The sequence below is a fragment of the Chelonia mydas genome, unplaced genomic scaffold (assembly GCF_015237465.2).
Source record: "Chelonia mydas isolate rCheMyd1 unplaced genomic scaffold, rCheMyd1.pri.v2 scaffold_103_arrow_ctg1, whole genome shotgun sequence".
Classification (NCBI taxonomy): Eukaryota; Metazoa; Chordata; order Testudines; family Cheloniidae; genus Chelonia; species Chelonia mydas.
In genome coordinates, this window is record NW_025111240.1 from 17,547 (window position 1) to 44,162 (window position 26,616).

Genomic DNA, 26,616 nt, shown 5'->3' on the forward strand with positions numbered 1-26,616 from the left:
CAGAGTATGAACCTTCCCCTAGAGCAGCAGCAGTAGTAGGGCTGTTATCCCCCCTCGGGTGGGCAGGGGCCGGCGGCGGGAGCGGGGCCGTAATCCCCCCCTCGGGGCCGGCGGCGGGAGCGGGGCCGTAATCCCCCCCTCGGGGCCGGCGGCGGGAGCGGGGCCGTAATCCCCCCCTCGGGGCCGGCGGCGGGAGCGGGGCCGTTATCCCCCCCTCGGGGCCGGGAGCGGGGCCGTTATCCCCCCCTCGGGGCCGGCGGCGGGAGCGGGGCCGTTATCCCCCCCTCGGGGCCGGCGGCGGGAGCGGGGCCGTTATCCCCCCCTCGGGGCCGGCGGCGGGAGCGGGGCCGTTATCCCCCCCCTCGGGGCCGGCGGCGGGAGCGGGGCCGTTATCCCCCCCCTCGGGGCCGGCGGCGGGAGCGGGGCCGTTATCCCCCCCCTCGGGGCCGGCGGCGGGGCCGTTATCCCCCCCTCGGGGCCGGGAGCGGGGCCGTTATCCCCCCCTCGGGGCCGGGAGCGGGGCCGTTATCCCCCCCTCGGGGCCGGCGGCGGGAGCGGGGCCGTTATCCCCCCCTCGGGGCCGGCGGCGGGAGCGGGGCCGTTATCCCCCCCTCGGGGCCGGCGGCGCGAGCGGGGCCGTTATCCCCCCCTCGGGGCCGGCGGCGCGAGCGGGGCCGTTATCCCCCCCTCGGGGCCGGGAGCGGGGCCGTTATCCCCCCCTCGGGGCCGCGAGCGGGGCCGTTATCCCCCCCTCGGGGCCGGGAGCGGGGCCGTTATCCCCCCCTCGGGACCGGCGGCGCGAGCGGGGCCGTTATCCCCCCCTCGGGGCCGGGAGCGGGACCGTTATCCCCCCCTCGGGGCCGCGAGCGGGGCCGTTATCCCCCCCTCGGGGCCGGGAGCGGGGCCGTTATCCCCCCCTCGGGGCCGGCGGCGGGAGCGGGGCCGTTATCCCCGTACCTCTCCCTTCTCGTTGCGGATGCGCCGGTTGAAGTCCTTCCCCTCCAGGCACAGGAAGTCCTCCCCAGGCTGGAGGATCCCGCACTTGACGGCGATGGCCCGGGCCGTGTTGATGTTGTCACCCGTCACCATCCGGACAGTGATCCCGGCCTTCTGGCATTTGCAGATGGCCTCGGGGACCTGGGGTGGGGCAACGGGACCGGATGGAACCCAGGAGTCCTGACACCTCTCTAACCCCCGTCCCCGCCCAGGGCCGGGGAGAGAACCCAGGAGTCCTGGCTCCCAGCCCGCCCTGCTCCGACCCACTGTGACGTTAGGGACACAGACGGGGAGCGTATAGATCGTTGTTGCAATCACGGTCAGAAAGTGGCACCAAATCTTGCAGAGAGAAGGTCCCGGGAGGCGGCGCTGTCCCGGCTTTGTCGTTGACGGGCTCGGTACTTGGCCTCACTGCGTTTCGATTCTAAGGCCCCAGTGAAGCATCTGGTCAGAAAGGACTTTTCTCAGTAAGGGCCCAGTCCAGAAACCCGTCACGGACAACGGACCTTGGCAGACTCGTACGTGCACCATGGCGGCCGCCTGCAAACTGCGCATGCCCGGGCAGGTGGCTCCAAACTCCTCCTCGCTGCTGTGTAAGAGCGGAGGGCAGGAGACTCTCACAGGCCCTGGAGACCCCTCCATCTTGTCGTCAGTCCTGCGTCCGGCCTCTGGAGGGACCTGGCTACACGGAAGCTCTGGACCAAGGGCTGAAGGACCCGTCCCAGCTGGGGATGTTCTCCAGAGACTGGACGGGAACCTGCAACCATCACGGCTGCAAGCCCGAACCAAGAACTTTGCCATGACTGGATGTCACCGATTCCCTTTCACCAACTCTAGGGCTCATCTCGGTCTTTTTCCTTTTGTGAAGAACCCTTTAGATTTTAGATTCGAAGGGACTGGCAACAGCATGATTGGTGGGTAAGATCTGACTTGTGTATTGACCGGGGTCTGGGGCTTGGTCCTTTGGGATCGAGGGAACCTTTTCCCTTTTAATGGGGTATTGGTTTTCATAACCATCTGTCCCCATAACGAGGGCCACTGGTGGGGATACTGGGAAACTGGGGTGGGAATTGCTTGGGTGACTTGTGGTTAGCCAGTGGGGTGAGACCAAGGTCCTCTCGGGCTGGCTGGTCTGGTGCCTTAGAAGAGCAGACCCACCAGCCTGGGGCTGTAACCTCCCTGCTCTGAGCAATTGCTCCTGAATTGGTGCTCTCAGAAGTGTCCCACCAAAGGCAGCATCGTTAAGCCCACCAGCCACCCTCCCCTCCGAGCGCTGGGCAGAGAACCCAGGAGTCCTGGGTCCCAGCCCCCTGCTCTAACCACCCGACCCCGCTCCCTTCAGACACCCCAGCGGGGCCGGTGGTACCTCGGGCCGGACGGGGTCCTCGATGCCGACCACGGCGATGCAGGTGAGCTCGCCCACGATGTCGTTCTCGTTCTCCCAGTTGGGCTCCGGGCCGGCGGCGAAGTCCCGGAAGGCCAGGCAGATGGTGCGCAGCCCCTCGCACGCCATGGGCTCGATCACCTTCTTCACCATCTCGTCCCGGTCCCGCGGGCGGAAGCTGCGCACCTCCCCAGTGCTGCTCAGGATGTTGGAGCACCTGGACGGGGAGACGCCTGGCTCAGACCCAGCCCCTCTGGGGCAGGGAGGGGGCTGGTTAGACGGGACCCCTTGCCTGGCACGGAGACGCAGCCCCCCTGGGGCGGGGTGGCTGGTTATAAGAGGCCCCCTCGCCCGACAGCAAGGTGCAGCCACCTCTGGGGCAGGGTGTGGGGGCCAGTGTCCGGAGACCCCTCGCCAGGCATGGAGATGCAGCCACCTCTGGGGTGGGACGCAGCGGCCGGGCGGGACTCACTTTTTGAGCAGGATCTCGGAGGCGCCCTTGCTGAAGACACGGAAGCCGCCCTGCGGCAGGCGGGTGACAGTGCTCATGGACTTGCGGACCGAGTTGAACGTATAGACCTTGTAGAGCTTCTCCTCCGGCAGCTGGTCGCGCACGGCCTGGTAGTCGCGGTGCAGGTCCCGCAGGAAGCCCAGCAGGGCGCACTCCGTCTTGTTGCCCACCTGCCGCGGCAGGCCCCCGTCCTTCTCTGGAGGCTGCAGGGCGACGGGCGTCAGGGCTGTGGGCTCCCCCCAGCCCCACCGTGTTTCCCCCCGGGCCCCCAGCTTCCCCGTGTCCCCCTCCCCAGCCCCGCCACGTCCCCCCCTTGCTCCCCCCAGCCCCTGGGCTCCACCTGTGATGAAGTGGGACTGTTCTCAATGTTTCCTCTGAATAGTGTGGGGGTGCCTCAGTTTCCCCTAGGCAGTTCTTAAGTATGTAGGTGGTGGGGTAAGGGTGTGTGATCATTGCAGAGCCCTAGAGGGCAGGTGTGTGCAGGGGTCTGGACACAGAGAATGGCCGACACCCTGTTTCCTGGCCACTGATGGCCTGGGCCCTTCCCCCCTGCAAGGTGAGAGCTAAAGGGTTGGAGAACAAAGGAATCCGGTGCCCTCCTGGCCCGGGAAAGGAACAAAGCCCAGAGCAGGGGGGGCTGGGGGGAGTTTCAGTTTGGGGCTGGCTGGGACATGGAGTGAAGGGCAGACGGGGTTGTCTGGCTCACTGCCCTCCAAAATGGACCCAGCTGAGGGGTCCTGTTCTCTGCACCTACAAGCTCTGTGTTAGACCATGTTCCTGTCGTCTAATAAACCTTCTGTTTTACTGGCTGGCTGAGAGTCACGTCTGACTGCGGAGTTGGGGGGCAGGACCCTCTGGCTTCCCCAGGACCCCGCCTGAGCGGACTGGCTGTGGGAAGCGCACGGAGGGGCAGAGGATGCTGAATGCTCTGAGGTCAGACCCAGGAAGGTGGAGCCGGGGGAGCTGTGTGTCCTGCAGACAGGCTGCTCACAGAGAGGAGACTTCCCCAGAGTCCTGACTGGCTTCATGGGGAGCAGTTCCAGAGCATCGCCCAGGGACTCCGTGACAACTGGTGGTAGCGGTGGGATCTACTGCACCCCGTGGATGGCGCTTCCTGCAGTAAGTGACTGGGGAGCAGTAAAACGAAGGGGGATTGACGGGGACCAGGCGTGCTGAAGATTCAGAGAGAGATGGTTTCAGGGGGCGGTTAACCCCTGGGAGTGTGTGACCAGCGAGAAGGACCGTGCAGTAATGGGGTCCCCCTGGGGATTGCAGCGAGCGGTCCCAGGGCCGGAGGAGTCTGCAGCTCGACCCTGGCAAAGAGGGGGTGATCTCGAGAAGGGCTGGCACACTAGGGGTTCTCCCTGGAGACCGTGGGGAGCTGAGAGCACACAGGTCTGTGAGTCCACAACAACTTGGGAAGAGCGGAGTGACGGCCTGTCACCGTCTCCTGAAGAAGGACATTGTAACCCTGTGCAGAAAGAGAGGGTTGAGCCTTGGGAAGTTCACCAAAGCACGGTTCATCGTGCAGCTGGAGGAGGATGACGGCTCTAAGGAGCAGATTCCTGACCCCAAATGGGGCTACAGCAGGATCTGGGAGCAGCTGGAGTGGGAGCCAGGCACCCCCAAGACTCCTGTCCCAACCAGACGAGGGTCTTCACGATCGGGTTCCCCATCGGGGGATCGGAGATGGATGGGATTGGAGCTGAGTCCGAAGGAGCGAGAGGACGGTGAGAGACAGCGAGAGCCCGAGAAGGAGCTGCGGAAGCAGCAGCAGCATGAACTGGCGGTGGGGGAGCGGAGAGGCCTAGGGGACCTCCCAGGGGTGAGTGGGGATAGACCCCGGGGGGCCAGTTCCGCAGGGAACCTCGAGAGTAAATTGCTGCCCCTGGTTAAGGAGGGGGGGGATGTGGATGCCACCTCACTGCCTTTGAGCAGCCTGGAGATTTGAACTAGGGGGACCCTGCGGAAAAGCCCCGGTGTCCAGCTCACTTGCTGGGTCCCAAGGCCACAGACTCCCTCAGCCAGATGGGTGGGGAGGTGGACAGGCTCCCACTCCTGACCCCAACCTATACGTCTGTGTGGAGTTCCCTGGGGTCGGGCCCCTCGGACCCCCAGGGGGAGCAGAAGGTGACGGTCAATGGGGAGACATTCCTGGGGTGGCGAGATCCTGGGACAGAGAGAACTGGTGTCAGGCCCTGGGGGGTGCAGCCTCAGATGCTGAGGGGCTGTGTGAGCTGGGTGAGGGTCCCAGGGATGAAGCCCCTCGCCCTGCCTGTGGCCCAGATCCCTGTGCAGACCCAGGAGGGGTGGGGCTGGCTGGTCGTTGGGGTTCTCCGGGATACCAGCTGCGAGACCCTGTTGTGGGGTGACTGTGTCTCTTTGGGGCAGGATCCAGGCCCTGCTCCGGTAACGGCCAAGGGTTTGAATTTGAATCCAGGGAAGCAATCGGCGGAGAGGGAAATGGTCAGTGAAAATGCAGATGACCCGGCTGGCAGGGGGAGGAGCGGCTAGGCTCAGGCTACCTGCCTGCCTGTGACCAGACCCCTGGGGCTCCCTGCCCCCCTTGCACACCGGAGAGGGGCTCACGCTGGCTCTGATGCAGTGAGGAAAGCAGGGAGCTCGCTGCCTACCCCCACTGGGACAGCAAGGGCAGCGCTGAGCACAGTGGGAGCTGAGACCCCAGCTGAGGGGGGGAGACCCAGGCAGGGCAGGGGATCTGTGGGGAGTGGCAAGGTGCTGGGTAAGGAAAGTCTGGATGAGCCTAGGCAGCCTTGTGAGCTGATGGCTGTGTCTAGTCAGCAGGGTGGGAAGGCGAGGAGAGTGGAAGATGAGTGTCCCTGGACCTTACCTGTTAGCTGGGGGGAGAATTGGGACAGGGAAGGAAACGTGCCTGTGTCTGTCAGGGGTATTGACTTGCCTAGGGAGGGAGCTACCCTGATCTCCAAGCAGTTGTCTGTGACCAGCCTTGTGTGCTGGGACCAGGGGAATGAGATCCCAAGCTGGGTGTCTGGGAAAGGAGAAAGTGTGTCCGGCTCTTCTTTGTCTGTGGAGCAGACAGAAGGGGCCTTTCAGCCTGTGATGGTTGAGGGTCGTGCAGTTGTCTCAGAGTTGGTTCTGGATTCAGCTAAAGCCCAGGAAGGGAAGGGCCCTAAGTTTGGGTCTGCTCGGGAGAATGGCCCTGTAACTAGGTCGCATCCAGTTAGGGTCTATGTAAAATCCCAGAGACCAGACAATTCTGGTGCTTGTATTTTGCCTGTTGCTAGTGTGTTGTTGGGAAAGGGTGCAGCAACTCTGTGTAATCAGGGTGAGATCCTAGCCAGGGCACAAGGAGAGCATGACGGTGTGTGATTGTGTTACCTACTGAGGGTGTGGAAATCTGTCGCAAGAAGGAAAAGATTCCTGAGCTTGTGTGTGGCAAAGGGAAGGAGAATGCTTCTAGCCTTTTATCTAGGAAGTCTGTCAGTTTGCCTGAAAGGGGATTGTGTAGGAATCCGCCGGATGGGCCAGAGGTGATTCTGGAGGTAAGGGAGACCCAGGAAGAGTCTGTTGTTGCTCAGGAAAGTGTTCCTCTAGAGCAAGCCCTAGGTGAAGAGGGTAAGGGCAGAATTTCTGGGAGGGGTGAATTGTTGCATAGAAAAGCCCGAGGGAAAGGAATCCTCATGGAGTTTTTGCAAGCAGTTTACTGCCACTGAAGGGTGTGAAAGTGATTTAATCCAGAAAGTTTCAGTTGCTAAAGGCCAGAAATTTTCTGTTGTGAATGGATCCACTGACTTTCCTGTTGAAGGATCCAGTGTGGAGAGCTTTGAGAAGGTCTCAGATGGAGTGAAAGCTGTTAAGAAAGTTACAGTCCTATAACCAAGTAGCTGTGTTTGGCCAGCTTGATGGGGAGAAGACCCGATCCTAGTTTGACCCCCTGGGGTTTTGGGGGTGGCCAAAGGGCATGAGCCGCATAAACCTTCCCACATGCGGCCTGCAAGTGCTATCGACCACCCCCGACCTAAGGGAGGGCGTGAAACTGGAAGGACCTGGTGTAACTCCTACCAAGGAACGGGAGAGATGTGGGGGCATCCATGGTGGCTTCGAACTTCCCCAGGTCACTGGCTAAAGTGACCCCGCTCAGTTTGGTCTCGAAGGGGGGAGAGATGTGATGAAGTGGGACTGTTCTCAATGTTTCCTCTGAATAGTGTGGGGGTGCCTCAGTTTCCCCTAGGCAGTTCTTAAGTCTCTAGGGGGTGGGGTAAGGGTGTGTGATCATTGCAGAGCCCTAGAGGGCAGGTGTGTACAGGGGTCTGGACACAGAGAATGGCCGACACCCTGTTTCCTGGCCACTGATGGCCTGGGCCCTTCCCCCCTGCAAGGTGAGAGCTAGAGGGTTGGAGAACAAAGGAATCAGGTGACCTCCTGGCCCGGGACAGGGACAAAGCCCAGAGCAGGGGGGGCTGGAGAGAGTTTCAGTTTGGGGCTGGCTGGGGACAAGGAGTGAAGGGCAGACGGGGCTGTCTGGCTCACTGCCCCCCAAAATGGACCCAGCTGAGGGGTCCTGTTCTCTGCACCTACAAGCTCTGCGTTAGACCATGTTCCTGTCGTCTAATAAACCTTCTGTTTCCCCGGCTGGCTGAGAGTCAAGTCTGACTGCGGAGTTGGGGGGCAGGACCCTCTGGCCCCCCCAGGACCCCACCTGGGCGGACTCGCTGTGGGAAGCGCAGGGAGGGGCAGAGGAGGCTGGAGGCTCCGGGGTCAGACCCAGGAAGGGGGAAGCCGGGGGAGCTGTGTGTCCTGCAGACAGGCTGCTCACCGGAAGGCGACTGCCCCAGAGTCCTGCCCGGCTTCATGGGGAGCAGTTCCAGAACATCGCCCAGGGACTCAGGGCTGTGGGCTCCCCCCGGCCCCACCGTGTTTCCCCCCGGGCCCCCAGCTTCCCCGTGTCCCCCTCCCCAGCCCCGCTATGTCCCCCCCTTGCTCCCCCCAGCCCCTGGGCTCCACCACATTCCCCCTCGTTCCCCCCGGCCCCGCCGCGTTCCCCTCCTGGACCCCCACCTCTGCCCTCCCCAGCCCTGCCACGTCCGCCCCGCAGCCACCCTGAGACTCACCCAGCTGGGGTCCCCCCTCCAGCCTCCCAGCTCTGCTGAATTCCCCCTTCAGGGGGGCACCAGGGAGAGGTGTGGGGGTGCCACGGGCAGGTTCGGGGCTCCAGGGGAAGATGGGGTGGGAGGTTCGGGGGCTGCGGGTTCCCAGGGGGCAGGGGACTCGCAGGGCCCCCCACTCACTAGTATTTTGGTGGTGTAAGCACTGTTGATGGCGATGGCATGCACCAGCAGGTCGAGGATGCGGGGCGCCAGGCTGCTGGGGGCGGGCGTCTCGCGGTAGTGGGTGTCGCCCAGGTAGGCCTGCACGACCGTCATGCGGTTGGTGGTGAGGGTGCCCGTCTTGTCGGAGCAGATGGCCGTGGCGTTGCCCATGGTTTCGCAGGCGTCCAGGTGCCGCACCAGGTTATTGTCCTTCATCATTTTCTGAAGGGCAGAGAGGAGACCCCCAGCCCCGCGTCAGCCCCAGATCTGCCGCCGGGAGCCGGCGGGAGACACCTGGGGGAGGTGTTGGGGGGCTCTCCAGGGTGCCCCGTGCGCTCATTAGGGTGAGGGACCTGGTTTCAGCTGTGCCCACTAGGGGGCACTCTCCCGGCACATGGTCACCGTGTGCCCGGTGCCCGAACACACACGTCTGCCCACGGGGGCGCTCAGAGCCGGCTCCGGGGCAACACCCATGGGGGCAACGGTCTCCCGCTGCCAGGATCCCTCTCTCATGGGGCTCTCTGGGCTCCCCTCCCCACGCCCCCTTGTTTCTGTTCACGTCCCACCACCCCACAACAGCCCACCAGCCCTGCCACATCTGCCGGCGGCATCCATCAGCACCCAACGGCCATGCCCATGGATGGACGGGCACCACCCGACAGGGCAGCGCCAAGGCACGGGTGGGTATAATCCAAAATGACGTAGATCCGTGGATGGACACGAGCCAACGTGGTGCCCACCAATGGATGGAAACAAATCAATAAGGCCGCACCCATGAGAAAAAGCCAAAATGGTGCCCATGGATGGATGAGGTGGACAGGCACAAGGCAACATGGCGGCGCCCATGGGCCAATGGGCACAAGCCAACATGGCAGAGCCCAGGGAGGGTTGGACGGATGGACGGACGGACGGATGAACACAAGCCAACATGGCAGAGCCCAGGGAGGTTTGGACGGACGGACGGACAGACGGATGAACACAAGCCAACATGGCGGCTCCCAGGGAGGGTTGGACGGACGGACGGACGAACACAAGCCAACATGGCAGAGCCCAGGGAGGGTTGGACGGACGGACGGATGAACACAAGCCAACATGGCGGCGCCCTTGAGTGGATGGACCCAAGCGAACGTGGTGGCACCAATCCGTCCGTGGGCGCCCCCCAACACGGCAGCAGTCCCACGGCCCGCCGCCCCCTCACCTTGACGGAGTAGGCCAGGGAGATGGTGACAGCCAGGGGCAGCCCCTCGGGCACGGCCACCACCAGCACGGTGACGCCGATGATGAAGAACTTGACGAAGTACTGGACGTAGACGGGGGTGCACTCGGCCAGCCAGACCCGCCCGTCCAACACGAAGGTCTGGATCACGAAGTACAGCACCAGGATGATCACGGTGATGGCCGACATCACCAGACCTGCCCGGGGTTGGGGGAGAGGGGTTAGTGGTGGGGGAGGGTCCAGCCCCCGATCACAGCTGGCTCCCCCTAGAGGGGACAGGCCCTTGCCCCATTCCCTGACCCCCAAGCCAGCCAGTCCCCGCCCTGGGGCCGGGTGGGAGCCGGCGCCCCCTAGAGGGAACAGGCCCCTGCCCCATTCCCCGCCCCGCCGAGCCAGCCAGTCCCGCCCTGGGGCTGGGTGGGAGGCGGCGCCCCCTAGAGGGAACAGGCCCCTGCCCCATTCCCCGACCCCCTGAGCCAGCCAGTCCCGCCCTGGGGCTGGGTGGGAGCCAGCACCCCCTAGAGGGAACAGGCCCCTGCCCCATTCCCCGACCCCCTGAGCCAGCCAGTCCCCGCCCTGGGGCCGGGTGGGAGCCGGCGCCCCCTAGAGGGAACAGGCCCCTGCCCCATTCCCCGCCCCGCTGAGCCAGTCCCCGCCCTGGGGCTGGGTGGGAGCCAGCGCCCCCTAGAGGGAACAGGCCCCTGCCCCATTCCCCGCCCCGCTGAGCCAGTCAGTCCCGCCCTGGGCCCGGGTGGGAGCCGGCGCCCCCTAGAGGGAACAGGCCCCTGCCCCATTCCCCGACCCCCTGAGCCAGCCAGTCCCGCCCTGGGGCTGGGTGGGAGCCAGCGCCCCCTAGAGGGAACAGGCCCCTGCCCCATTCCCCGCCCCGCCGAGCCAGCCAGTCCCGCCCTGGGCCCGGGTGGGAGCCAGCACCCCCTAGAGGGAACAGGCCCCTGCCCCATTCCCCGACCCCCTGAGCCAGCCAGTCCCGCCCTGGGGCCGGGTGGGAGCCGCGCCCCGAGCACGGACGGGATCCACACCTGCTTTCCCAATCTGCACAGCCAGCTTGGTGAGCTTGCCCTGCAGCACGGATTTCTCTTTCTTGGACACACTGGTTTTCTTCTTCTCCCGATCCTCCATCTCGCCACCCTCGGCGCTCTTCAGCGGCTGCATCTCCATCGCCACCGCCCCGTCCTGCTTCTTGGCTGTGCCGAGAGAGGGAGGGAAGCGGGTCAATGCCCCACCAAAGCGGGATGGGAGGGGAATTCGCCACAGCCCCACCCAGAGCTGGGGCGAGAACCCAAGAGTCCTGGCTCCCAGCCCCCCCTGCTCTAACCCCAGCCCCCACTCCCCTCCCAGCGCTGGGAGAGAACCCAGGAGTCCTGGCTCCCAGCCCCCCTGCTCTAACCCCAGCCCCCACTCCCCTCCCAGCGCTGGGAGAGAACCCAGGAGTCCTGGCTCCCAGCCCCCCTGCTCTAACCACCAGCCCCCACTCCCCTCCCAGAACCAGGGAGAGAACCCAGGAGTCCTGGCTCCCACCCCCCTGCTCTAACGACCAGCCCCCACTCCCCTCCCGGAACCGGGGAGAGAACCCAGGAGTCCTGGCTCCCAGCCCCCCTACTCTAACCACCAGCCCCCACTCCCCTCCCAGAGCTGGGGCGAGAACCCAGGAGTCCTGGCTCCCACCCTCCTGCTCTAACCACCAGCCCCCACTCCCCTCCCAGCACTGGGAGAGAACCCAGGAGTCCTGGCTCCCAGACCCCCCCTGCTCTAACCACCAGCCCCCATTCCCCTCCCAGCACTGCAAGAGAACCCAGGAGTCCTGGCTCCCAGACCCCCCCTGCTCTAACCACCAGCCCCCACTCCCCTCCCAGTGCTGGGAGAGAACCCAGGAGTCCTGGCTCCCAGCCCCCCTGCTCTAACCACCAGCCCCCACTCCCCTCCTGGAACCAGGGAGAGAAACCAGGAGTCCTGGCTCCCAGCCCCCCTGCTCTAACCACCAGCCCCCACTCCCCTCCCGGAACCGGGGAGAGAACCCAGGAGTCCTGGCTCCCAGCCCCCCTGCTCTAACCACCAGCCCCCACTCCCCTCCTGGAACCGGGGAGAGAACCCAGGAGTCCTGGCTCCCAGACCCACCCTGCTCTAACCACCAGAGCGTCCCAGCTCAAGTCCTCCCCACCCCCCCGAGACCCCAGCTGGGCCTGGATCCCCCCGGCCCGTTACCTTTGTTCTGAATATTCTCCACCACACCGTCCTGGGGCTTCCCTACAACAGAAGAAGGGACGGCAGAGACAGGACACCTGAGCCCAGACAGACGGACGGGACAACACAGACGCCGGAGCGGCAGAGACGCTGGCGGGGGGGAGTCGGCGCTGGGGGAGGGCTGGGAGGGGGCTCCCGGCTGTGCAGGGGGGCGGGCAGCACTGGAGCTCTGAGTTCGGGGAGACAGCAGGATCCCCCCCAGCGCCGCTTAGAACTGAGGTTCCCCGGGGCGTACCGGGGGAGGGGGTGTCCCCGCTGTGGGAGGGGATGAGCCCTGCTCTGTGTCCCCGTCCGTCCGGGCGCCCGGGGTGACACCCTCATGATGGACTCCCACTCTCCGCGGTCCAGCCATGCACGTCCCAGCCTCAGTCGCTCTGCGCTCTGGGGTGGGGGCAGGGGTGAAAGGGGAGGGTGCAGATTTGGGGGCGGGGGGAGAGATTGGGGCCCAAGGGAAGTGGGAGGCTCTGTGGGGGCCCACGCGTGGGGAGAGAGACCGACACTGAGTCACTAAGACCTCAGGAAAGAGGGGTTTGCCTGCCAGTTTAGCAATGGTGCAGGAGTGACAGGGGGCGTTAGGGGTTTGACCCCATTGCAATCAGGAGTGACTCTGGATTGACTCCACGGAAGCTGAAATCAGAACCCAAACCTGCCCCCATTGCAATGAGGGGTGACTCTGGATTGACACCGGGGGACTGAGCTCAGCACGCAGCCCTGCCCCCATTGCAATCAGGAGTGACTTCGGGTTGGCCCCAGGGGAGCTGAGCTCAGAACCTGGCCCTGCCCCATTGCACTCAGGGGCAGCAGATACCCGTTAAAAGGCTGCTCTCTTCCAGCAAAGAGCGCCGGAAACCTGAGTGTGATTCCACCGTGCCGAAGCACCCCAGGGGCAAGGATTCACACACAAAGGGGTGCCTCTGCTCTCGACAACTTCTCTTGGGCTTTTCAAAGGCAGAGAGAATGAGGGGACCTGCCTGGCTTGGCAGCCCGACTACGGGATCATTTGAGCGTCACTGCACCAGGGAGACGTGTCTGCAGCTCCTCCAGGCCGGTATTTACCACAGCAGGGCCCCATCCTTCCAAACGAGGGCTCCGGGAGAGCGCCACATTATATCACTGTAACCACTCGACCCCATTCCCCTCCCAGAGCCAGGAGAGAACCCAGGAGTCCTGCCTCCCAGCCCCTCACCCCATCCCAACCATTATACTGCACTCAAGTAAAACGCAGAATTCAGAATATGCCAGATTGCAATGGGAGCTGGGCTGGATTCTGATTTTAGCTCCCCCAGGGTCAATCTGGAGTCACCCCTGATTGCAATGGAGGCAGGACCAGATTCCGATCTCAGCTACTCCAGAGTCAAACTGGAGTCACGCCCTGACTGCCATGGCCTCAGGGCTCCATTTGCATGTGAATTCTCCTGGTTGGAACCCTGGGGTGACCTCACCGATCTCCAGCCAATAGAAAGCAACACGGAGTCGGATGCAGAGAAGGCCGATTAGATACAACTGCATTGAGGTGACCTAGGAGGACAGCGGGTCACTAGAGGAATCTATTGAGTCAATGCCGGGCAGTCCACATAGGACGGTATTCGGCATGGACATGAACTGGAGTCAAAAGGAGATGGTGACCAGGCAACAGGGAAGGCTGAGTTGAGTCCCGAGAACGCCAAGTCAAGGGAAATGGACAGCGAGTCACTGAGCGTGACGAAGCAGGACAGTTCTTAATGTTCCCTCTGAATACTGTAGGGGTGCCTCAGTTTCCCCTAGGCATTTCTTAAGCCTCTAGGGGTGGGATAAGAGGGTGTGATTGTTGCAGAGCAAAGGGCCAGGGTCCATAAATGGCGACACTCTGTCTCCTGGCCACGGATGGCCTGGGCCCTTCCCCCTGCCAGGTGAGAGCTAAAGGGCTGGAGAACAAAGGGATCCGGTGCCCTCCTGGCCCGGGAAAGGGACAAAGCCCAGAGGAGGAGGGGCTGGAGGGAGTTTCAGTTTGGGGCTGGCTGGGACATGGAGTGAAGGGCAGACGGGGTTGTCTGGCTCACTGCCCCCCAAAATGGACCCAGCTGAGGGGTCCTGTTCTCTGCACCTACAAGCTCTGGTTTAGACCATGTTCCTGTCGTCTAATAAACCTTCTGTTTCCCCGGCTGGCTGAGAGTCCCGTCTGACTGCGGAGTTGGGGGGCAGGACCCTCTGGCTTCCCCAAGACCCCGCCTGGGCGGACTCGCTGGGGAAAGCACCCGGAGGGGCAGAGGAGGCTGGAGGCTCCGGGTCAGACCCAGGAAGGTGGAGCCGGGGGAGCTGTGTGTCCTGCAGACAGGCTGCTCCCCGAGAGGAGACTCCCCCAGAGTCCTGCCCGGCTTCGTGGGGAGCAGGTCAGAGCATCGCCCGGGGACCCCGTGACACTTAGCAAGGATGTGAGGCCCCTGTGGATCAACAAGAAGTCAACTGGTGTTGAAGCGAAGGCAACGTGGAGTAATGGCGTCAGGTCCGTCACGCTAGCTAAAGAGCTGGCTAGGGATGAGGCCAGGTCCACAGAGAGAAAAGGAGCCGATTGGCGACGGGTCGTTCTCCAGCCATGCTGACCCCAAGCTGTGGCTAACGGGCTCAGTGTGGAGAAAGAATTAGTCCATCAGCGCTGGGTCAGCCAGAGTACAGGGTCAATACAGAAGGGGAAGGAGTTGGCTGGTGAAGGTGTTGGGTCGGTACAGGGGGAGGGTGAATCGGTTTCAAGCAGTGTCAGGTCAGTGTGGACAGAGGATGAGTCCATCAGCAGTTGTGTTGGATGAATACAGGTGGAGAATGATTGTGAGGGGCGGCATCGGGTCAGTGCAGTTGGAGAACGAGTTGACTGGTGATGGTGTTGGGTAAATACACACGGAAAATGAGTCCGTTCCAAATGGCGTTGGGCCAATATGGATGGAGAATGAGTCCATCGGCGCTGGGTCAATCCCAATGGAGGACAAGTCAGTTAGGGACGGTGTTGGGCCAGTGCCCAGTGGCGCTGCGTCCACACAGTCGGGTGCACCATGTCCTCCACTCAGTGCAGAATTATGGTGGGGCCGAGCAAATCCACCCTGATTATGTGGAGTGAACATATGTGACGAAGTGGGACTGTTCTCAGTGTTTCCTCTGAATAGTGTGGGGGTGCCTCAGTTTCCCCTAGGCAGTTTTTAAGTATCTCGGGGGTGGGATGGGGGTGTATGGTCGTTGCAGAGCCCTAGAGGGCAGGTGTGTGCAGGGGTCTGGACACAGACAATGGCTGACACCCTGTTTCCTGGCCACTGATGGCCCGGGCCCTTCCACCCTGCAAGGTGAGAGCTAAAGGGTTGGAGAACAAAGGAATCAGGTGACCACCTGGCCCGGGAAAGGGACAAAGCCCAGAGGAGGAGGGGCTGGAGGGGGAGGGAGTTTGGGGCTGGCTGGGACATGGAGTGAAGGGCAGACGTGGTTGTCTGGCTCACTGCCGCCCAAAATGGACCCAGCTGAGGGGTCCTGTTCTCTGCACCTACAAGCTCTGTGTTAGACCCTGTCCCTGTCGTCTAATAAACCTTCTGTTTCCCCGGCGGGCTGAGTCCCGTCTGACTGCGGAGTTGGGGGGCAGGACCCCCTGGCCCCCCCAGGACCCTGCCTGGGCGGACTCGCTGTGGGAAGCGCCCGGAGGGGCAGAGGAGGCTGGAGGCTCCGGGGTCAGACCCAGGAAGGGGGAAGCCGGGTGAGCTGTGTGTCCTGCAGACAGGCTGCTCCCCGAGAGGAGACTCCCCCAGAGTCCTGCCCGGCCTCGTGGGGAGCAGGTCAGAGCATCGCCCGGGGACCCCGGGACACCATACGATGGGGACGAGTCAGTCAGGGACTGGGATGGTCAATACGAACTGACGGGGCGTCAATACGGACGGGTGTTGTGTCAGAGCTCTTCACCGCCTGATCCTGGGGGGGGTCAGACTGGCAAAGCTTTTCCTGGCGGCGGGCTGTTTGGGGAGGGTGCAGGGCAGAGTTTGCGGGCGGGTTGGAGTCTGTTGCCAGGACTGTGGATTTAACGGCTGCCAGGGCCTCCAGAAGTGTCACCTTGAACGGACAGTGAAACCCGGTGAGTGTCAGGCCAGGGCCATGGAGTCGAAATGGCCTGAGACTGACCCAGCGCGGGCTGGAGCTGAGGGAACGGGGCTGCCCAAGGAAAAGGCTTTGAGTCAACATGGACCAGCGCTGGCCACACCAAACTCACAGAGCCACGGTGGGATGGTGAAGACTCAAATGTCAACAGACGATGGCGCAGAGTCTCCATGAGCAGCGTTGAGTCCACACGCAACGAGGTGCCATCGGGAGCTGCTGGAGCCCGCTTAAGGCATGACATGGCGGAGGCCTTGGCCACGGAAAGACGGGAGCTGGTGGAACCAGCTCAGGAGGAGGACACGACCATGGACACCAAGAACGAGCCGAAGGAAGACCAAAGAGGCCCCTCACCTTTCTTATCCTTCTTCTCCTCTTCCTCCCCACTGGCTCCCAGCAAGGTGAAGATGATCCCAGTCTGGGAGTTCACCCCGACGGCCGTGACGACCATCCGCCCCGAGCCTTCCATGACGTGAGTGCCTGGGAAAGCAAAAGCAGAGTGAGCAGGAGGCTACGTGAGCTCGGGCTGTCCACTCCCTTCCGCCACGCAGGACACCTGGGTTCCATTCGCGGCTCTGCAGCAGACGGCCTCCAAGAGCACAGCGCCCCCTAGCACCCGGCATGGACAGCCAGGGGAGAGGACCCCCCCGACCGAGCCCCCTAGCACCCAGCATGGACTGCCAGGGGACAGCACCCTCCCACCGAGCCCCCTAGCACCCAGCATGGACGGCCAGGGGAGAGCGCCCCCCCACCGAGCCCCCTAGCACCCAGCATGTACTGCCAGGGGACAGCGCCCCCCCACCACACCCCCTAGCACCCGGCATGGACGGCCAGGGGAGAGCGCCCCCCCCACCGCGCCCCCTAGCACCCGGCATGGACAGCCAGGGGAGAGGACCCCCCCCACTGAGCCCCCTAGCACCCAGCATGGACTGCCAGGGGACAGCGCCCCCCCCACCACGCCCCCTAGCACCCGGCATGGACAGCCAGGGGAGAGCGCCCCCCCACCGCGCCCCCTAGCACCCGGCATGGACTGCCAGGGGACAGCGCCCTCCCACCGAGCCCCCTAGCACCCGGCATGGACTGCCAGGGGACAGCGCCCCCCCACCGAGCCCCCTAGCACCCGGCATGGACAGCCAGGGGAGAGCACCCCCCCACCGAGCCCCCTAGCACCCGGCATGGACGGCCAGGGGAGAGCGCCCCCCACTGAGCCCCCTGCCCCACAGCACAGCGCCCCCTAGCACCCGGCATGGACTGCCAGGGGAGAGGACCCCCCCCACCGAGCCCCCTAGCACCCAGCATGGACTGCCAGGGGAGAGCGCCCCCCCACTGAGCCCCCTAGCACCCGGCATGGACTGCCAGGGGAGAGCGCCCCCCCACCGCACCCCCTAACACCCGGCATGGACTGCCAGGGGAGAGCGCCCCCCCACCGCACCCCCTAACACCCGGCATGGACTGCCAGGGGACAGCGCCCCCCCACCGCGCCCCCCCAGCACCCGGCATGGATGGCCAGGGGAGAGGGCCCCCCCTAGCACCCGGCATGGACGGCCAGGGGAGAGCGCCCCCCCACCGCACCCCCTAGCACCGGGCATGGACTGCCAGGGGAGAGCGCCCCCCCACCGAGCCCCCTAACACCCGGCATGGACTGCCAGGGGAGAGCGCCCCCCCTAGCACCCGGCATGGACCTCCAGGGGTGAACGCCCCCCACCGAACCCCCTAGCACCCGGCATGGACTGCCAGGGGAGAACGCCCCCCACCACGCCCCCTAGCACCCGGCATGGACTGCCAGGGGAGAACGCCCCCCACCACGCCCCCTAGCACCCGGCATGGACTGCCGGGTTGAGCGCCCCCCACCGAGCCCCCTAGCACCCGGCACGGACTGCCAGGGGAGAGCGCCCCCCACTGAGCCCCCTGCCCCACAGCACAGCGCCCCCTAGGGCCAGCGCTTAGTCTGACCTAAGGCCTCCCCCCACACACACCTGAGAGCAGCATGGGATCTTTCTCCACCGATTTCCGCACGTGGTCCGATTCCCCGGTCAGGGAGCTCTCGTCAATCTTCAGGTCGTTCCCCTGGATCAGAACCCCGTCAGCCGGCAGCAGGTCGCCTGGCGAAGGGGAGAAAATGGCCCACATGAGACCTGTGTGCCCGTGTCGGGCGTCCCTGGATCTGCCCCCCCATCCCTCCACATGGGACCTGCATAGCCCAGATGGCACCCACATGCCCCACAACCCCTTCCCAGATCACACCAATGTGCCCATCTGCCCCGGCGTCGGGCTGCCCCAAGATCAGATCCCCCTGTCCCCTCGGCCCAGTCATCGTGGATCTTGACCCATGAGTCCCTCTGGCCCCCAAATGGGACCTGGATACCCCTCTGCCTCTGCCCCAGATGGTACACACATGCCCCACCACCTCTTCCCAGTCTAGACCCAAGTGCCCTGGGATCAGATCCACACGCAGATCTATCCCTTCCCAGGTCAGTCCCACGAGCCCCTCTGCCCTGGCGTCGGGGCTGCCCTGGATCGCCCTCCCCCCGCTAAGCCCCCCTGCCCTGGCGTCGGGGCTGCCCGGATCCCCCAGCCCGGCGGCAGGGCGCACTCACCGTATTTGATCTGGGCGATGTCTCCCACCACCAGCTCGGCCACGGGGATCTGGACCTGCTGCCCGTTGCGGACGACGGCGAATTTCTGCTCCTGCTCGATGCGGCTTTGGAGCCCCCGGAACTGCTTCTCCTTGCTCCAGTCGTTGAAGGCCGTGACCAGCACCACGCAGACGACGGAGAGCAGGATGGCCGCCCCCTCGATCCAGCCGGCCTCTGCCTCGCCCTCGTCCTCCGCCCCCGCTGCCAGGTTCCCGCAGGCTGCACCGCGCCACGGGGCAGGGACCAGGGCGGGGCAGGGGGTGAGAGGGAGAGGGATGGGACAGGAAGGAGGAGTTGGAGGGCAGGCCGGTGCCAAGCAAAGGTAACCGTGCATTGGGGCTGACAGACAGGGATGGTGGAGGAGGAAGTTCCCCTCCCCCGGCATGGTCCTACTCCCCTCCCCCCGGAGGCTAGGTGGCATTAGGGTGGGGAGCCCCCGGCCAGGGGTGGGAAGGGTCTGCGTGGGGCAAAGGGTGCGACACCTGCACCATCCATCCTCCATGGGAGTCGGGGGATGGGTGGGCAGATGGGTGAGCACAGGGATGGGGCAGGGGATGGGTGAGTGGGCCAGTGGCCAGACAGATGGGTCAGTGGATGGACGGACAGATGGATGGATGGGTCAGTGGATGGATGGGTGGATGGATCACCGAACGGACGGGTGGGTCAGTCAGCAGACGGGTGAATGGGTGGGTCAGTGGTTGTATGGACGGATGGATCAGCAGATGGACGGGTGGGTCAGTGGACGGATCGACAGATGGATGGGTGGATCAGCGGATGGATGGGTGGATGGATCAGTGGATGGACGGGTGGGTCAGTGGACAGACGGATGGATGGGTGGGTCAGTGGTTGGATGGACGGACGGATCAGCGGATGGATGGGTGGGTCAGCGGATGGATGGATAGATGGATGGATGGGTCAGTGGTTGGATGGACGGATGGATCAGCGGATGGATGGGTGGATAAGTGGACGGACGGACGGATGGGTGGGTGGGTCAGTGGTGGACAGACAGATGGGTGGGTCAGTGGATGTATGGATGGATGGATCAGCGGATGGACGGGTGGGTCAGTGGACAGACGGATGGATGGGTGGGTGGGTCAGTGGTGGACGGATGGATGGGAGGGTCAGTGGTTGGATGGACGGATGGATCAGCGGATGGACGGGTGGGTCAGTGGACAGACGGATGGATGGGTGGGTCAGCGGATGGATGGATAGATGGATGGATGGGTCAGTGGTTGGATGGACGGATGGATCAGCGGATGGACGGGTGGGTCAGTCGACAGACGGATGGATGGATGGGTCAGTGGTTGTATGGACGGATGGATCAGTGGACGGATCGACAGATGGATGGGTGGATCAGCGGATGGATGTGTGGATGGATCAGTGGACGGACGGGTGGGTCAGTGGACAGACGGATGGATGGGTGGGTCAGCGGATGGATGGATAGATGGATGGATGGGTCAGTGGTTGGATGGATGGATGGATCAGCGGATGGACGGGTGGGTCAGCGGATGGATGGATAGATGGATGGATGGGTCAGTGGTTGGATGGACGGATGGATCAGCGGATGGACGGGTGGGTCAGTCGACAGACGGATGGATGGGTGGGTCAGTGGTTGGATGGACGGATGGATCAGCGGATGGATGGGTGGGTCAGCGGATGGATGGATAGATGGACGGATGGATCAGCGGATGGATGGGTGGATAAGTGGACGGACGGACGGGTGGGTGGGTCAGTGGTGGACGGATGGATGGATGGGTCAGTGGCTGGATGGACGGATGGATCAGCGGATGGACGGGTGGGTCAGTCGACAGACGGATGGATGGGTGGGTCAGTGGTTGGATGGACTGACGGATCAGCGGATGGATGGGTGGGTCAGCGGATGGATGGATAGATGGATGGATGGATCAGTGGTTGGATGGACGGATGGATTAGTGGATGGATGGGTGGATAAGTGGACGGACGGACGGATGGGTGGGTGGGTCAGTGGTGGACGGATGGATGGATGGGTCAGTGGTTGGACGGATGGATGGATGGGTCAGTGGTTGGATGGACGGATGGATCAGCGGATGGACGGGTGGGTCAGTCGACAGACGGATGGATGGGTGGGTCAGTGGTTGGATGGACGGATGGATCAGCGGATGGATGGGTGGGTCAGCGGATGGATGGATAGATGGACGGATGGATCAGCGGATGGATGGGTGGATAAGTGGACGGACGGACGGATGGGTGGGTGGGTCAGTGGTGGACGGACGGATGGATCAGCCCATGGACGGGTGGGTCAGTGGACGGACAGATGGATGGATGGATCAGATGGTGGAGCGGTTGGTGAACAGGTCAGAGGTTGGATGGACAGGCGGATCAGCAGATGGACGGATGGACTAATGGATGGAGTAGCAGACAGATAGAGGAATGGGTCAGCAGACGGACGGATGGATGGATCAGTGGCCGGCCAGATGGCTGGAGGAGTAGCAGATGGACCGACGGGTCAGGGGCTGGACTGATGGGTCAGCAGATGGACAGATGGTTGGAGGAGTAGCAGAAAGATGGACGGATGGATCAGCGGATGGATGGACGGATGGATCAGAGGGTGGATGGGTAGGTCAGTGGATGGACGGATGGACGAATGGAGTAGCAGATAGATGGACGGACAGATGGATGGAGGAATAGCAGACAGATAGATGGATCGATCAGCAGATGGATGGATGGATGGATGGATGGATGGGTCAGTGGCCACACGGATGGATGGGTGAGTCAGCGGATGGATGGATGGACAGACGGATCAGTGGATGAATGGAGGAGAAGCAGCAGACAGACAGAAGGATGGGTCAGTGGATGGATGGAAGGACGGACGGAGCAGTGGGTGGACAGACGGACGGCCCAGCGGGTGGATGGGTAGGTCAGTGTGTCACAGAGTGTGGGGGAGTCCGGGCCCTGCACCCCTCTTCCTGGGATTCACCGGGACTCTCCGCCAGCCAGGAAAACGGGAGGTTTATTGGACAACAGGGACACAGTCCAAAACAGAGCTTGTGGGTACAACCAGGACCCCTCAGTCAAGTCCTTCTGGGGGAGCAGAGAGCTCAGACCCCAGCCCTGGGGTTCCCTGCGTTCCTCCCCCCAGCCCCAAACCTGAAACGAAACCCACCGAGCAGGTTCCCTTCTGTAGCCTCTGTCCACATTCCCGGGCAGAGGTGTCACCTCCCCTCCCTCCCCGGCTCCGGGTACAGGCTCTCAGGTCTCCCATTGAAACCCCCCTGCCACAGTCCCAGCTCAGCGCTCCCCCCGCCCTGCTGCCTCACACAGTGGATGGACAGATGGAGGAGTAGCAGATGGATGGATGGACGGGTCAGCGGGTAGATGGACGGAGCAGCAGGTGGACCAACAGACGGAGCAGCAGGTGGATGGGTAGGTCAGTGGACGGACGGACGGATGGATGGAGGAGTAGCAGATGGATGGATGGACCAATGGGTAGACGGACGGACGGACTAGCAGGTGGATGGATGGGTGGAGCAGCAGGTGGACGGACGGACGGAGGGGTAGCAGACAGACAGATGGATGGCTCAGCCGGTGGACGGGCGGACGGACGGACCAGCAGGTGGATGGATGGGTGGAGCAGCAGGTGGACGGACGGACGGAGGGGTAGCAGACAGACAGATGGATGGCTCAGCGGTTGGACGGGCGGACGGACGGACGGACCAGCAGATGGATGGTGTGAGGATGGGACGCAGCAGGGAGGGGGGAGTGTTGACCTGGGAATGTGCCCTGGGGTCGGGAGACCTGAGAGCCTGTCACCTGAGCCAGGAGGGGGAGGGGAGGTGACACCTCTGCCCAGGAATGTGGACGGAGGCTGCAGCAGGGAACCTGCTGGGGGGGGTTTAGTTTCAGGTTGGGGCTGGGTGGGGGAACACAGGGAACCCCAGGGCTGGGGTCTAAGCTCCCTGCTCCCCCAGAAGGACTTGACTGAGGGGTCCTGGGTGTACCCACAAGCTCTGTTTTGGACTGTGTTCCTGTTGTCCAATAAACCTGCTGTTTTACTGGCTGGCTGAGAGGCTCAGTGAATCCCAGGAAGAGGGGTGCAGGGCCCGGACTCCCCCCACACTCTGTGACAGATGGATGGGCGGAGCAGCGGGTGGATGGACGGACGGACGGAGGGGTAGCAGACGGACAGATGGATGGCTCAGCGGGTGGACAGACAGACCAGCAGATGGATGGATGGGTAGAGCAGCGGGTGGACGGACGGACGGGTAGCAGACGGACAGATGGATGGCTCAGCGGTTGGACGGGCAGACGGACGGACGGAGGGGTAGCAGACGGACAGATGGATGGCTCAGCGGGTGGACAGACGGACCAGCAGGTGGATGGATGGGTAGAGCAGCAGGTGGATGGACAGACGGACAGACGGGTAGCAGACGGACAGATGGATGGCTCAGCGGGTGGACGGACGGACAGACGGACCAGCAGGTGGATGGATGGGTAGAGCAGCAGGTGGACGGACAGACGGGTAGCAGACGGGCAGATGGATGGCTCAGCGGTTGGACAGACGGACGGACGGACGGAGCAGTGGAGGGACCTTCGTTTCTCCCTCATCCCGCCTTGCAGCCCCGTGACCCAACCACACCCGAGCTACCCCCCAGGGGTGGAAAACGCCCCCCCGCGCCCGCCTCCCCCTTCCCCCCACCAAGCTGCTGACCCCGGGCTCTGGCCCGCCCCATCTCGCGGGGAGCCCCCGGGCCAGGACTGACCTTCGCTCCCCTCTCCTGGCGGGGCGTAGAAGGACAGCCCCAGGGAGATGATGGCCGCGATCTCCAGGATGATCAGGGTCACGTCCTGCAGAGCCTCCCACACCAGCTGCAGGAAGGTCTTGGGCTGCTTGGGCGGGATGAAGTTCTGGCCGTAGATCTGCCGTCGCTTCTCCAGGTCGGCCGCGTTGTCCGACAGGCCTGAGCAGGGGCACAGAGATGGGGGATGAAGGCAGAGCCCGGATGCCTGGGTTCTCTCCCTGGCTCTGGGAGGGGAGGGGGGCTGGTGGTTAGAGCAGGGGGGCTGGGAGCCAGGATTCCTGGGTTCTCTCCCCGGCTCTGGGAGGAGAGTGGGGGCTGGTGGTTAGAGCAGGGGGGCTGGGAGCCCGGACTCCTGGGTTCTCTCCACGGCTCTGGGAGGGGAGTGGGGGCTGGTGGTTAGAGCAGGGGGGCTGGGAGCTAGGACTCTCATGTATTTCGCTGCGGGTCCCAGAGCCAGGTCAGCGTGGCAGAGAATTTGTGGATGGTCCCTGGGCTGCGGCTGCTCCCTGGGTCTGGTGACATTTTAAATATTTAACGAGCTGGCAGGTGAGAGCCGGGGAGGGGGGGCAGGGCCACCCTGAGGGCCTTTGATCGCCCAGGGGTTCGGATCCTGTCCTGGGCAGCTGGGCCTCCTGCCCTGTCCTGGCCACCCAGGGAAACCCTTTGAAATGAATGAATGACACGGGGTGGGGGGCGGCGGGGGGGCAGCGCTCCCTCTCTGCAGAGCAAGGCACAGATGTCACAAAACCCAGGAGTCCAGGCCCCCAGCACCCCCACCCCGAGCCGAGCAGAGAACCCAGGAGTCCAGGCCCCAGCCCCCCCTCCCCGAGCCGGGCAGAGAACCCAGGAGTCCAGGCTCCCAGCCCCCCTCCCCGAGCCAGGCAGAGAACCCAGGCGTCCTGTCTCACGTCCCTCCCTGCTCTGGGGACATTCACCCTGAACCTCAGACCAGCAGCAGGTTGGTTCTGCTCATTCCCCAGGAGCCCCCGGCGGCTTTAGAGCTTCGCAGTTGTGTCCTGTAGGGGGCGCTCTCCCCGGGCAGGCAGGGCGGGGCACTGGGGGGGCTGGCAGGCAGGGTCGGGCACTAGGCAGTACTGGGGGCTGGGTGGGGGGCGCTCGCAGGGGGGGCTGGTGCAGGTCTCTCTGCTCCGTGCTGGGGGGGTCCCTGGGGGGGTTGCTGCCCCCCCACCTGGAGCAGCTCCGTCCCCAGCCCGGCAAGTCTCTGCCGCAGCCTGAAGGACGATTCAAGGGGAACCCAGCACAGGAGCCAATGCTGCAGCCCCCCCGCCCCAGCTCCGTCTGCAGCCCCCCCCAAGTCAGCTCCACCTCCCCTCAGCCCCCCGCTCCGAGTCCATCCCCAGCCCTCCCCAGCCAGCCAGCCGCCCCAGCCCCGGCCCTGCCCCAGCCCCCCTGCCAGCTCCGACCCCCCCGGGCCAGCTCCCCCGGCTCCGTCTCTCCCCGACCCAAAGCGGAGTCGCCCCCCTGCCCCCGCCTCTCCAAGGGCTGGAACCACCCGCAGAACCTGAATGGAGCTTCCTTGCAAGGGGGAGAGAACCCAGGAGTCCAGGCTCCCACCCCGCCCTGCTCACCGCACAGGGGCCCTGTCTCAGCGAGGGGTCCCCGGATAAAAGACAGAATGTCAGGACACCTGGGTTCTCTCCCAGCTCTGGGTGGGGAGTGGGCTCTGGTGGGTCAGAGCAGGGGGGGCTGTGTGACAAAGCGGGACTGTTCTTAACGTTTCCTCTGAATAGTGTGGGGGTGCCTCAGTTTCCCCTGTGCAGTTCTTAAGTATCTAGGTGGGGGGGTAAGGGTGTGTGATCATTGCAGAGCCCTAGAGGGCAGGTGTGTGCAGGGGTCTGGACACAGAGAATGGCCGACACCCTGTTTCCTGGCCACTGATGGCCTGGGCCCTTCCCCCTGCCAGGTGAGAGCTAAAGGGTTGGAGAACAAAGGAATCCGGTGCCCTCCTGGCCCGGGACAGGGACAAAGCCCAGAGGAGGAAGGGCTGGAGGGAGTTTCAGTTTGGGGCTGGCTGGGACATGGAGTGAAGGGCAGACGTGGTTGTCTGGCTCACTGCCCCCCAGAATGGACCCAGCTGAGGGGTCCTGTTCTCTGCACCTGCAAGCTCTGTGTTAGACCCTGTCCCTGTCGTCTAATAAACCTTCTGTTTCCCCGGCTGGCTGAGAGTCCCGTCTGACTGCGGAGTTGGGGGGCAGGGCCCTCTGGCTTCCCCAGGACCCTGCCTGGGCGGACTCGCTGTGGGAAGCGCAGGGAGGGGCAGAGGAGGCTGGAGGCTCCGGGGTCAGACCCAGGAAGGTGGAGCCGGGGGAGCTGTGTGTCCTGCAGACAGGCTGCTCCCCGAGAGGAGACTCCCCCAGAGTCCTGCCCGGCTTCGTAGGGAGCAGGTCAGAGCATCGCCCGGGGACCCCATGACAGGCTGGGAGCCAGGACTCCTGGGTTCTCTCCCCAGCTCGAGGAGGGTAGGGGGGTCTGGTGGTTAGAGCAGGGGGCTGGGAGCCCGGACGCCTGGGTTCTCTCTCCCCCCCGCCCCCCAGGCCGCGGACGGAGGAGCCGGTACCTTCGGTCGGGGAGGTCTTGAGGCGGCGGCAGAGCCCCCTCACGTTGGTGTAGCCGTCCTGGATCTTCTGCAAGGCCTCGGCCCCGCGCAGCTCCATGAGGCCCCGCAGCTCGGGCAGGGTGCAGCCCAGGCCACCCGCATGGTCCAGCTCCCGCCGCTGGCTCTTGGGGTAGAAATCCACCGCGCTGTTCGCCAGGTCGCCCATGGCTGCGGGCGGCGCCCCCGGGGGCGGCCGGCGGGCCGGGGGGAGGTGGGCCTGGCGCTGGGGCAGCGGGAGGGGCGGACGGGGAACCCTGCACAGGAGCAGAGGAAGGAGTGAGGGGACGGAGAAGCTGGCGGGGGAGCAGTGAGTCTGTGCCGGCACTAGGGGGCGCCGTGGTGTGGGGGGCTGGGCGGGGGGTGCTGGGCGAGGGGCACTCTCCTCCGGCAGTCAGGGCTTGGCGCTGGGGGGCTGGGCAGGGGGCTGCGCAGGGGGCGCTGTGCTGCGGGGGTGGGGGGCACAGCGGGGTGGGGGGCTGGGCAGGGGGCTGGGCAGTGGGCGCTGCGCTGCGGGGGTGGGGGCTGGGCGGGGGGCTGGGCAGTGGGTGCTGCGCTGTGGGGGGTGGGGGCTGGGCGGGGGGCGCTGTGGGGGGTGGGGGGCTGGGCGGGGGGCACAGCGGGGGTGGGGGGCTGGGCAGGGGGCGCTGCGCTACGGGGGTGGGGGCTGGGCGGGGGCTGGGCAGTGGGCGCTGCGCTACGGGGGTGGGGGGCTGGGCGGGGGGCACAGCGGGGGTGGGGGGCTGGGCAGGGGGCTGGGCAGTGGGCGCTGCGCTACGGGGGTGGGGGCTGGGCGGGGGGCACAGCGGGGGTGGGGGGCTGGGCAG

General features: G+C 64.6%; 1 protein-coding gene across 4 annotated transcripts in view; it reads right to left on the bottom strand.

The window, feature by feature from the left end:
- LOC102937017 (plasma membrane calcium-transporting ATPase 3) overlaps nucleotides 1-26,048 on the bottom strand; it is a 36,647-nt gene extending 10,599 nt beyond the window's left edge. For 3 of the 4 annotated variants that reach the window (XM_043537589.1, XM_037888710.2, XM_043537588.1), the window contains exons 1-12: nucleotides 25,754-26,048; nucleotides 23,137-23,334; nucleotides 18,359-18,616; nucleotides 17,738-17,863; nucleotides 16,116-16,241; nucleotides 11,622-11,663; nucleotides 10,439-10,603; nucleotides 9,381-9,595; nucleotides 8,162-8,404; nucleotides 2,853-3,094; nucleotides 2,363-2,597; nucleotides 958-1,137 (exon numbers count right to left, since the gene is read on the bottom strand). In XM_043537589.1, the coding sequence (XP_043393524.1) occupies nucleotides 958-1,137; nucleotides 2,363-2,597; nucleotides 2,853-3,094; nucleotides 8,162-8,404; nucleotides 9,381-9,595; nucleotides 10,439-10,603; nucleotides 11,622-11,663; nucleotides 16,116-16,241; nucleotides 17,738-17,863; nucleotides 18,359-18,616; nucleotides 23,137-23,334; nucleotides 25,754-25,958 (2,235 nt within the window). In that variant the 5' untranslated portion in view covers nucleotides 25,959-26,048. The remainder of the gene's footprint in view (nucleotides 1-957; nucleotides 1,138-2,362; nucleotides 2,598-2,852; nucleotides 3,095-8,161; nucleotides 8,405-9,380; nucleotides 9,596-10,438; nucleotides 10,604-11,621; nucleotides 11,664-16,115; nucleotides 16,242-17,737; nucleotides 17,864-18,358; nucleotides 18,617-23,136; nucleotides 23,335-25,753) is intronic. The other variant, XM_043537587.1, reaches the window with a different exon arrangement.
- Between the last annotated feature and the right edge of the window lie 568 nt (nucleotides 26,049-26,616).